Raw genomic sequence first — 12,053 nt, 5'->3', positions numbered from 1 at the left:
CGATGTCAACTCGGCAAACATCTCCCTTCAATTGCCTCATTTTGGCCGTGCACCCACCCAAACACCTATCATCCATGAACACTTGGATAGCGTAAATTATCAGCTTGGTAATTACCGTCGAGACAGCCAAGGTCGAGCTTGAGAAAGCAAAGGTTGCGTGAGAAGGGCTTGCCAAAACCGTCGCTCTTGCCCCTTCCCTCGGCCATTGGCTCGCGTTCATCACCATCTCCAGTCTCCAAGGTGCGCGTCTAGGCATTCTACTTGGCTTCATTTAGCACATCTACCGAAAGGACTGGACCGACACCCCCCCGGCGAAGCAAAGACGCCCTGCGGACTGCTTCGCAGCGGTAGTCAGTCTCCATTTGGCACTTTTATCTTGCCTTCAGCCCCCACCCAGTTAATTCCCCTAAATCGTGCGAGATTTTGCTTTACTCTCTTCAAGGCTAAGCTCGACGCTGTTGCCGACTTTGTCGCCCAGGTACACTTTCAACGCTGACAACCATTCAGTCATCGCTTAAGAAACACACAATTTGGAGCTGGTGCCAAATTGAAGCTATTGGACGTTGAGGCTGCTGCAGAACTACTTTAACAAAGTTCGTTCCCATTGTTACGCTTCCGCCATGGCACCTGGTTTCACAAGCCGCACAAGAACCGAGCCTGAGATGAATGATTCGAAGCCGGCAGCAGAGCCGCAGCCTTGTCCTCTCCCAGAGCTGGCCACCGTTCCATGCGACGATTGTGACAAGTACAAGGATGACGATGCGCTCTCGGACAATCGCACAGAACCCCGACGAACTGTGCGTTGCCTTTTCGTTTTAGTCTTCCTGCTCCACAAAACCTGCGCTGACGTGTGCTTTCACAGCTTCCAACTTGCAGCCAAGATGTCGTCAATTTGACCCATCAGACGAACACCTCGAACACGGACGAAGATGGGGATGCCGACGCTACCCTGGTCGGAAGCGACCCCGGCGACCCCAACGACCTACCGCCTGCCTTCGATCCGGAGCCTAAAGCTACCGAGACATCGAGTCGAATGAAACGGAAGTGGGAGGCCAGCATCGGAGGATCGCCTGGGAACGTCGCACAAAAGCACAAACACCAAAAGACGATTGATCTGAGCAGAGACGAGGAAGTATCGACCGAGTCAAGCGTGTCATTCAGTCGCCTGATGTATGCCCTTCGCTCCCTGGAAGGCAAATCCTGGGTGAACGACGAGGCCCTGCGGTCTATTCTTGGCCGTCTGAACAGCGATGACTGTCTCGTAACCGATAGTTGCTCACTTTGGTCAAGCAGCTCGAAGCAGAGGAGGCTGGCCAGGGCCAAACACCGCATAGTAGTTCCAGCCTTTATCAATGGGAACCACTGGGTGCTGTACACGTGGCACCGTGATGCGTCAGCGATTGAGTACATGGACCCTTTCAACAAACCTCCGGAAAAGGACATTACAGAGACTGTTCTGAGACTGCTCCAGCACTTGACGGAACTTGAACAACTCCCAGACGTCGTGCCTCGCAAGGTACGTTAACCAGCCGACTGGCTCCCTTGGATTTGTTACGAGCTAATGGAACTCCAAGAGCATTCTCCAGACAAACGGCTTCGACTGCGGCATCATCACCATGATCAACGCTTTCACCGTGGCCACCCGTCTTTCTACTCTGCCATTTACTTCCACCCCATTCTCCTCAGTCAAATCCCGATTTTATTTCCGTCAGATGCTTCTCACGTCACCGGAGACCATGCCGCTTGACTTTACTGCAAGGATCCAGAAACTCTCAGCACTAAATGCGATGAAAAGATTGCGTAGGCTAGCATCCGCTGCTGACCGAATCCCCAAGCACGTCGGCAGGATTCTGAAACGAGACCTCTATCTCAGAGCTTATTTATCGATACTGGCAACGCAGCTGCAGCAAGGCCACGATAGGCACTACAAGAGGTTTAAAGAGGGTCATCTACGCGCCCAGGAGACCTTGGAGTTTAAAACGAGCGTCAAAAGTCGCATCAACAGACTCGAGAAAGCCATTGCGGTACTTGACGGGAGTTCCTCTCCTAGAAAGCGCCCTGCCACCAGAAATGCGACGTTGGGGAATTGGCGTCTTCTTGAACTCGCAACGGAATCAGTGGATAGAGGTGAGCGAGCACTGAGAGATGCTTCGGCGACAGCTCAGCAGCAGTTGGCAGGCTTCGGAAGCGGGAGCCGCGAGCTTGGCCCGTGGTGCTGGCCAAACCATAGACCTTTGACAGTTTCCATTCTCATTCTGCGACACATGGGAAAGAAATATGCCGCGGTCGAGGAGAAGTATCATCGATTCCGTCAGCGTCTCATGGTCATTGACTAGCCCAACATGGAAACGTAAAGGGGGCGGTCAGACAAGGCAGCAGGATACAGCTAGGGAGCATAAAACTCAAATTATTGGGATGACGGGCAGATTTATAACGGAATTAAATTGCAGTCTTTGAACAGGGTGAAACAGCAATGGTACTTCAATTGATCAACTGATGCCTAACGAAAGACGGTACGAATGGCAAAGGCGACACTTCGTGGCAGTAGTCTATGTAAGCATGTGAGTGCACTGGCAGCTCGCCGCCATCGCTCACCAGACCGCTATTCCACTTGCACAGTACACATCTGGTCTTACAGAGCAACAAATTAGCTGATGCTCGGCCGTGGTTCCGGACCGTTGCGGCAGCCGATGACTTGGAAAGCGGCGGTGTGCTGTTGGGCCGAATGGGGCCGTGTCGGCCCGTGCCGCTGTGTGGCGTGTGGCACTAACGATGGACCCCGAGTCCGACCATGGTTCCAAAGAGAAGGTGAAGACGCACCTGGTGACGGATGGCCTGTTTGTCAAAGACGGTTTTGAATATCGAAATGAGTTCAGTTGCATAGTGCTAGCTTTTGGGAGCCGGATTGTCTGCAGTAACCAGATTGTCGTTCTGTGTTTTGTTTTCTTTTTTGCCCGCGATATTCAAAAGAAAATGGCTGGTTGAAGAGAACAATGAGGAAAAGAAGAAGAAGAAGACTAAAGTGAACCGGAGTTTCTTTCCACTCGAAATTGAAACTGCTTATAATAACAACAAGTTTATCAAACAGATGCTGATGAAGGGAACATGCGATGAGATGATCATATTAGTGTTTGGCATCAGCAATACAGCCTTTAGGAATTAACAACTTTCAAGGTATAGACAACGACCATGGATCGTGCAAATCGTGGAAACTGCTTCAATAAGTGTGAAGTTTTGAAATAAAGGCACTGACTGTTATCCTTACTAGAGATCGCTGTATTGACTCAATTCTGGTTGGGGAGAGGTTGCTCTGGCGGAGAAGTGAGACAGGATGAAGATTAAAGCATCACAAAAACCTTTAATCTAGCATCCAGTTACTTGGTTTCCTGATGTTTCAGTCCTCTGCGCCCTCGTTAATGCTTTGAAAAAGGAAGACTTTGGAACCTCAGCATCTTCTTCTTGTTTTCACGAGGTTACTGCTATATTCTGCATTTTAAGTCCGGTCCTGATGTGTGGAATTTGCCGGGCCGTGCCGAGCGCGTGGTTGCCGCAGAAAGAAAGTGCGTGGTGAAGAAACACCGACGATTCTAGCCAAGGTGGATCATCACTTGAATGTATTGAACTAGCTCGTTTTAGCACATTCCTGTACTCGGAACAGGGTTCGTGCTTCCTAGGTTCAGTTCCCACTATGGATATTCCTAATTCAGCAACGAGCAGCCTGAATGATATCCCAGCTCACCCGGCTCGCCCAAACCATTCGAACCATATGAGCATAATGTGGGCATAAGACAGGGGAAGGATGGGATCTGACCATGCACCTGTAGTGTTGTATTGGCGCAGAGCACAAGAACGAGCTTTGAAAGAGCAAACGGGGTTGGCCTTCGAAGCTAGAGCGCAGGGGAGCAGCGTAGCACACGTGTCAGTAGCAACTGAGGTGCTGAAGTACAGGGGAGTTTGCTTCACCGACGCGCCCCGAGCCGCATTCCGCAACAAGCGTTGATTTTGTCATCGCATAGAGCGCCGTAGGCCATACAGAAATCAACCTTCATCCTCCACAAGTCTCAGCTGCGCCACCGCGACGGGGTCGTTGCCCCCCAGTTAACTCAGCTGCCGCCGAGCTCAGTTCTATCCCCGCTTGCCCTAATCTCCATTTTGCCTAGCCCAGGAATAGCCCAGGAACGTGGCTAGCTGGTTGCCTAGCCTATTATGCAATCCAGACCCACCCTCATCCACTGCTCTCCCATTTCCGGAGACAGCTGAATTGGTAGTGGCTGTCTGGAATCCTCGTATGAAACCCCAATATTTTGTGGGTTGGCTCTTCTCAAAAGATCTGGAACTTCTCTGTGTCAGCGTGGGTTGCGAAAGTCATTGCCTGCAGTTGAAGAACACACTAGTAATCACTACCTAGGAAGGTTGCTGTAGCTGACTGGATATTGAAAATGTATAGGAACATGCCACCCCTTGACCAGCTGAGAAATAACAGGCCATTTCTTGATTCTATGGCTGGCTAAAAACATTCCCACGGCAAACTGAAAACATTCCGAGAGCTTCCAGCTCTTGGCTTACATGAACAACTATCAAGCCTGGGGTTATTTGAGTGATGTTTGTAGGGCCTTGAGCCACTGACGGCTGCATATATCAGACTCAGTCCTGGCGGAAGACCTCATGCCTCCTGAGGACCATCCAAAGCCACCACTCCTCGCTCGCTGCGCAACAAAGAGTTCAAACTTGTCAACATGTCCTCCGAAAACCCTCAACATGAATTTGTTGTCATACAAGGCATTCCTGTTCCCCCAGGAGGAAAGCCTGGACTTCGCAAAGAATTCACGAAATGGGCAACAGAAAAGCCTGAGGAGAACATCCAAGTCTCCCTTTTCATCCGGGCACTCCAGTTGTTCTACAATGAAGACTACACCAAGACTCTTTCGTACTTCCAAATAGCCGGTAGGCATCCAATAACTCTGCCCTTGGTTCTTTTTACTCACAACGCTTCCAACAGGTATCCACGGCTACCCAGGAACCGTTGCCTGGGATAATTCTGCCGAACCTACGCACAAGAGCAGGGATGACAAGCAACATTTTATCTACTGTACCCACAACTCACTCACCTTTCCCACGTGGCACAGACCTTACATGGCTCTGTTCGAGGTGTGAACCTCGTGCTTCTGCTGGCCTCTGACCCAAAGCTAATGCTAGCTCAGCAAACAATCTACCAGTTCATGGGCAAAGTGATTGAACAGCTACATTTCAGCAGTGAGGCCGAGAAGAACGTCTGGATCGAGGAATCGACTCAGTGGAGACTACCTTACTGGGACTGGGCCCTCAACACCGAGGTTCCCGACTTGTTCAGGCCAACCACAGTGAAAATTCGCGCACCTTTTGGGGCAGATGGCCTACAACCGGAGCCAGAGATCGTCCCGAACCCTTTGTACCGCTATGAGTTAAGGGTAAATGGTCAGGTAACCAAGATGGGAGCTCTGCCGGCCCCTTTCACTGTCGATGACGTGGTCTTCGATGGACAGAGATTCCCGGTATTGCGCCCCGACTCCTATTGCACCTTTGCAATTACTGACGTCTTTTCCTCTGGATCAAGTGGTCTCGATGCTCTGGCACAAGCAGATGGGCCATCAAGAGCTCCGAACCCGATGAATCTCAATCTCTGGGTATCAATAACTACGAGAACATCAGCATTGCCATCAGAGAGCATGGGTATTACGACCCTTTTCTGAAGCTCAAGGACCCTAGGAACATCAAGGATCTTGAGAATCTTGATGATCCTGTTGGGGAACTAAGAAAGCATCCCGTGAGCGACTTGGTTTACCGACTTCTTTCCAACGTCAAAGACTGGGCCTCCTTCTCTTCCACCATCACCGCCCAAAAGGAAAAGCCCAAGGATTGGGAACAGTGGATTTCGCTCGAGTATATTCACAACAACCTCCATGTTTGTTTCCAAAAGTCACAATCTTGCATCGAGACGGGAACTCACAACGATAGGGTTTTATCGGGGGCTTCGGCGGCTTCAACGAAGGGATAGGGCATATGATGAACGTGCCGGCCGCGGCCTTCGACCCCATCTTCTACATGCACCACTGGTAGGACAAAACTCACTCAGCCATTTGGTGTTTTGATCCTAACTTGGGCCAGCAACATTGACCGCCTCTTCGCAATCTGGCAGGTCTTGCACGAGAACAGTTGGTTCAAGGACGTCAAGGGACCGCCGGCCACCGACTCTCTCACACCTTTCCATCACAACCAAGCTGACTACTTCGATTCCAATCGCGCCCGGACGTGGCTGAATTTGGGCTATCAATATGACGTGTTGCAGCGTGATGACCACGAGACAGATGTGAAATACCTTGAACGTATCAATGCCTACGTTGACAAAACGTACCGCAGCACGGGAAGTGTCCTGCTCGAAGACAAAGGAGATCTTTTTCAAAAGAACCAAGATCTGGCAGGTGACGAAATGTATGACGACTACATGATCAACGTCAGCTATGACCGGTAAGATCAAAATTCATCACACATATTTCCATTACTTTGCTAAATAGCTCTTATGAAGCTATGGTTACAAAAACGGCGCCCCGTACACGATCCATTTTCTTCTCGAGGAACTTTCCACCCAAGAAACGGCTATAGAGAGCGACACAAGTCCTCCGCGACCTCACCGTCACGTCGGCAGCATCTTCACATTCAGTAGCCCTGTCACCAGTGGCGAGGTGCATACTGCCGGCCATCCGCGCTGTGGTAACTGCGCGCAACAGCTCGAGGAAGGCGTTCTCTCACGCGCCTCTATCCCGTTGACTATATCGCTCTACAAAGATGCCACCAATCAGAAGGTTCACGGAATTAGAGACCTGGGCCCGGAAAATGTTGAGCCATATCTTTGTGATAGGCTGACCTGGGTAGCCAAATCGGTGAGTTAACCCACTTTTGTGGTTGTGAATATGAGTCTCTACTGAACGTAGTGTCTGTTTACTCTTAGACGGATGGTACAACTATTCCCTGGAGTGAGTTGAATAGGACGAAGGTGTATGTGTTCAAGGGCAAGGCCAAACACTACCCTAAGACCGGAAGATTGTCCGTCTACCAAGACTATAAGCCTCTGCCTCGTGTGACTCACGGCAAGGATGCCGGTGCTTCGCACCAGGAGTACTAGAAATAGTCAAACAATTGAAGTCGAGACAGATACAGTGGGGGGCATATACAAGCTCATTCTTCGTCTCTGCGATAATCAGTTCGACACTGCCACTAAATCATTAGCCACATAAGCCAGCTGCAAGGTAACAGGCGCGTTCTCTCGTTAGAGTCAGTTTTTATTATGGAATGGGGGCAATTATCACAAATACACACACCAAGTTACATCCTGAAAGTCAGCACACAGTGGAATGTAACAAATAGCCTAGACAGCAAAGCCTAGAGGTTACGAAAGTTAGAACATTAAGGTTCTGTTTTAGTGAGAGGCTTGCTGCTGTAGCAGACCTGACTAGATATTTGACAGAACCTACAATATGTCGGGATCCCTTTCCACTAAACCCGCCTACGATCGCCGGGACCACCCACCAAGAGGTTACCTACGGAAGAGTGGGAAAATGCTGCAGGTAAGCTCTGATCATTTCAAATGTATTCGCATTTGTTCAACGGTGGGTCTCATAGTTTTAGGCATACACTGGGGGGATTTTAACGAAGGGTTTTTTGTTTTGTCGTACAGCTTGCAAGCCACCTACCATACCTTAAGATCAGACTGTCTGCTGGTTTAGCTATAGCTAACGCTTTTGAAGGTGGCCTAAAGTCATTGAATCGCCAGCTTGACGATTTAACTGAGATATAATCAGTTAAGGAAGTCCTAGTAGCAGCAACTTCCAATTCTCAAAGACGCTTCCATGATTTCAGAAACCTTTGCCGGAAGAGATTTAGTCTAAGAGTGGTCTCAACCACTGTTCCGATGCAATGAAAGAGCCGCTAGTATAAGTGTGGATTAATCTAGCAGTAACCATGATAGCACCAACGACTTCAGCTATTTGTCAGGAATAACCTTCGCGCCAGGCTTTTACACCTACAAACTCCTAACGTCGGTCATAGCTAGACAGACTACTAGCTTGCCCTTTAGCTGAGTGTATAGCTGACTATCATAGGGATTCACAGAAACCAGGTGTTAGATATCATTCGAACATTGTTATTATGTAGTAAAGCCTTCCCTAAGAACTAGTTCCAAAATACTGAAGGGACCTTTTAGCGGATTAAGAACACTCCTGAGGAGAAAACCTGGATGTGAATGATGGAAAAGATCCTCCCACTCGCTAAGCTGCCTCTCTTTGCTGTTGTGGAAAAGCCCCATTTGCAGATCTGCAACACGTAGTGGCCGTTCAAAGACTCTGGACCACTGTCCCGCAGGCGGCAAGACGGTATCGACGATAAGCAACCGCGAGCCGGGTCTTTTAGACATAGCCGTGGCAAGATGACGGAGTGCTTTTCTGCAGACTGCGTCAGGCCAGTCGTGTAAGACCATGCGTAAAAAGTACACGTCTGCTATAACGGGCTGGGGATCCATCATATCGTGCACCTGGAACACAATACGATTGCTCATCTCAGCAGGTACGACGCATTTGGCCGGGTCACTGGCGTCTGCTATGACGTGCTGGAGGTCTTGAACGATGAAAGACAGGGCCGGGTTGGTCTTTGCGATGAACACGCTACAATGTCCAGTGCTGCCGCCGACATCCACTACGGTAGCAGCGCCAAGTGCGCTCCAATTGTAAGACTGGAGAAGCATCTCGCTGTCGATGGCCGCCGTCTTGAAGAGGTATCTCATCAGCTGGCCAAAATCAGCCGCCCTTGCAGGGTTCTCGCTCAGGTACTGAAAGATGGGCTTGTTCGTCCGGTGGGCGATGTTGTGTGCCGTCTGGTCCGGCTCGACGCAGTCATGTCCCCACTTCTCAATTGCGTCTGTTTGGAAGACAGCCAATTTGGACGTCTCATTACAGAGGAAGCTATTGTAGAGTTTGACGCCGCTGTCGAGGAGTGTCTTTGAGGCCGCGCTGTGGGTAACGTGCTCGGGTTCACTCTCGTGGAAAACACGGAGCGTCATCAGGTGGCGCAGAGCCTTACGTAGCTGGACAATTCCCGTACCGCTTTTTGCTGCTAGTATTGTGTAGGAGATTGATCCATCCACGGGGATATGCTCGGCTACGTTGTACCGAGATACATAAGTAAAAGCGTTGATATCGTGGATCTGGTTTGAGTTAATCAGCATCACGGTCCGAAATGATGGCAACCAAAACATACCTTGGCATACAGCTCACGTGTTACAATTTCATCGGGCCCGCAAGCAAGCTCGTACAGTGTTTGGGCAGCTTCGCGCAGCTGGTGTCGCGTAGTGTTCACTGCCTGATTTCGAGCAGGGTACCGATCGAAGCTTTGGGTGAAGAATGTTGGCAGTGGATGGTTCAGCTCCGAAAGTTGACCCTTCAGTTGTGCAGCCAACTTGAGGCACTGTCGGCCGAGGTCTTCGAGATCCTGATCACATAGTTTTGGCCCAAGAGGGATGTCTTTCAAAACTCTAGCTTCGCTCATATTCGCGACTTGCCCTGGGTTCCGCTGCGAGGTGTGGCGATACTGGCGACAGCGTGATAGGACGACAGGGTTATGAGAACACTCGAGGAGTGGCAAAGGCGACAATTAGTAATGTTTGAAGTACAGAGCAGGTTTTGCCATTGCTTGTGAAGGTTGCCGTCCATCCGTCCGTCCGTCGGCCAACGTTGCTGTCCGTCCGTGTCCGTTCGGCGTACACAAACACAATGTCTGTCCGCCGTCTCGATTTGAAGTAGAAGTTTCACCCTTTGGCGAGTCAAGCGACATCTCAAGCAGAAATTGGGACCCCTAAGCCCGGGGTATGAATATGAACTATGGACACCTAATTCAGCACCTAGGGGTGTAATTTTACTTTCGTAAAGTCGTGCGAGTAGCATCTAAATGCCGCAGAAATGGCGACAGCCCTGGACCCTGGCGTCTGAATCTTGGTCACTCTACGTAAGTAGCTTTGCTAGGCAGAGTTGGGTTCCAGTTAGCAGCCGACGCACGAGTGAAGAGCATAACGCTTGATTTAACCTTTCACAGTGTGATCATACGGAGCTACCTCGTCCATCTTGGCTGTGCTAGTGCTGCCACGCATTATACTCCGTTAGTAGGTTCACAGAGTCGAAAGTTTGCTTAGTTCATTCGGTTCCACCAGTTAATTACATCTATCATGGCCAGACCCTCATCTCAAAGCCGCAGAGCTGGCAGGGATAAAAAAACGCTAGAGACCTGCTGACTCTGCTGCGTTTCCCTAAAAATGAGTATCCGGTTGCACTCGGGTAGTTGAAGGCGAAGGTTTGACCACACCAATTAAAGCGGCGGTCTTTCTTACTCGGCAAGGTTATTGACTACTTGTAGTTTCTTTACTAAAAGTCAAAAGGGGATGCCAACCCTGCTAAGGTACGTTACCAAGGCGGTCCCTCTTAAGGTCGCACAGGTACACAATATGAAGAAAACACGGTAAAAAAAAAAAAACACAGTATAAGTGTTATGCCCAACACTGAACACATCATAAGGTGATGCCAACCCTGCAAATGCGCTGTAACAGCAAAAGGTACGCTCTCTACAAGATCCCTGTGCTGCCCCAATATTGCGAAGCAACCTCAACGCCGCCAAAAGTGTCCGTAAATTGGGCGCCTTCATCGTTTGCTGCGGCCCCAGCGCAAACCATCAGAGGCATCAGGTGTTCGGCTTCGCCCGCAGGATGCATGTCAAGCGAGTACGGAAATCCCCGCCATCCCTGTAGCCTGCGAAGGCGCTCCTTGGGGTCTCTATTCAGAACGCTGTCCGCCAGAACTTTGTTCCATTCGCGGACCCGACCAAGCCATAGTTGTACCTCGCTACTGTTGGGATCCGCAAAGTAGAGGGAGCGTTGAATTGCCACGTTGTGGAACGATGCGAAACCCGAGCCCACAATGGCAACATTCTCGTCTCGTAGCGTCGCCAGCGCCTCCCCGATCCTGTAGTGCTGAACAGGATCCTCTGTAGACAATATGGAAAGCTGAACCAATGGTATATCACCTTTGGGGTTGATGAGGAGAAATGGCACAAAGATGCCATGGTCCCAACCTGTAGGTATAGAACGACATCTTGTCAGCTGTCTGCTGCAGAGAGGCATATATGTTGAAAGAAGAAGACGCTGATGTACAAGCCTTGAGATCGTCTTAAGGTAGGTAGATTAGATCGCGCACCTCTCTCCATGTCTTTCACTGGCTGTAACCCCGCATTCCGCAGCAACTCGCAGATTTTCTCCGCGACTTCCGGCGACCCCGGCGCCTTGTAGCTTATGTCCCAACTTTGCGGCGGATGAGAAGGCTCGAAATCGTGGTAGAGCGGAGGTTCGGCAGTCCCTGTCACAGTCGGCCGATCAGGGCGCCAGTGCGGTGTGACGACAACGATTGCTTTCGGAGCGTCTGGAGTGCCCAACTTTAACAATGCTGGGATCCGGTTACTGAGTGTTGCGTTTATGTTGTCGTGTCCCTTGTCGCCTAGCATGGGGCCGACGATGGGCATGGGACCTGTTTGACGAAAGGTTTAGCACAGACCGAGTTCGTAAACCGTTCGGCGATCATACCTCCGCCATGGGTTATGCAAATTACAGGTGCGCGGGTCATGTTGGCGTTTGGTGTAGACCGGAGATCAGAAGCTGGGAGCAGCGGGATAGAGAACGGTTGTAGATACAAAAGTCCCGACGCGTTCGGTTGGAGTTTGCCACATTTATAAGCAACGTCTTGCCCTGCTTTCCCTAAGCTTTTTTCACGTGTACACAAGCCTCGAAAGTCTAAGGCTCCGGAGTTCACTCGGCTTGGCGAAGAATATGGTCTGCCGTCGAAGTTCATGACCAAAAGTGTCTACGGACAGATACAGAGTTCAGACGCTTAGGATCCCCCGCTCCTAAATCGTACTCGACTATATCCGATCAGCTTCGGCTCTATTTGTGCACTCCAGAAATCTAATGGAGATCAACTGATCAGACG

At 50.3% G+C, this 12,053-nt stretch overlaps 4 protein-coding genes across 4 annotated transcripts; 2 read left to right on the top strand and 2 right to left on the bottom strand.

The window, feature by feature from the left end:
* Nucleotides 1-753: 753 nt before the first annotated feature.
* CH63R_14357 (Sentrin-specific protease 2-like protein) lies at nt 754-2,336 on the top strand (the record flags this gene model as incomplete). The annotated part of the gene is made up of 3 exons (XM_018309331.1): nt 754-797; nt 877-1,516; nt 1,587-2,336. The coding sequence occupies 3 exons, from the start codon at nt 754-756 to the stop codon at nt 2,334-2,336; spliced, it is 1,434 nt and encodes a 477-aa protein (XP_018151649.1).
* A 2,400-nt stretch (nt 2,337-4,736) lies between these two features.
* Nucleotides 4,737-7,159, top strand: CH63R_14356 (Tyrosinase; the record flags this gene model as incomplete). Its single annotated transcript, XM_018309330.1, has 8 exons — nt 4,737-4,944; nt 5,000-5,148; nt 5,202-5,531; nt 5,594-5,941; nt 5,995-6,092; nt 6,145-6,504; nt 6,563-6,917; nt 6,986-7,159. The coding sequence occupies 8 exons, from the start codon at nt 4,737-4,739 to the stop codon at nt 7,157-7,159; spliced, it is 2,022 nt and encodes a 673-aa protein (XP_018151648.1).
* A 1,020-nt stretch (nt 7,160-8,179) lies between these two features.
* On the bottom strand, nt 8,180-9,573 carry CH63R_14355 (O-methyltransferase; the record flags this gene model as incomplete). The annotated part of the gene is made up of 2 exons (XM_018309329.1): nt 8,180-9,232; nt 9,286-9,573. The coding sequence occupies 2 exons, from the start codon at nt 9,571-9,573 to the stop codon at nt 8,180-8,182; spliced, it is 1,341 nt and encodes a 446-aa protein (XP_018151647.1).
* A 1,066-nt stretch (nt 9,574-10,639) lies between these two features.
* On the bottom strand, nt 10,640-11,915 carry CH63R_14354 (Extradiol ring-cleavage dioxygenase; the record flags this gene model as incomplete). Its single annotated transcript, XM_018309328.1, has 3 exons — nt 10,640-11,145; nt 11,268-11,594; nt 11,651-11,915. 3 exons carry the CDS (start codon nt 11,913-11,915, stop codon nt 10,640-10,642), a joined length of 1,098 nt encoding a protein of 365 aa, XP_018151646.1.
* Nucleotides 11,916-12,053: the final 138 nt, after the last annotated feature.

This window comes from Colletotrichum higginsianum, chromosome 10 (genome assembly GCF_001672515.1).
Source record: "Colletotrichum higginsianum IMI 349063 chromosome 10, whole genome shotgun sequence".
Taxonomy (NCBI): domain Eukaryota; kingdom Fungi; phylum Ascomycota; class Sordariomycetes; order Glomerellales; family Glomerellaceae; genus Colletotrichum; species Colletotrichum higginsianum.
This window is presented reverse-complemented; position numbering and strand designations above follow the sequence as displayed.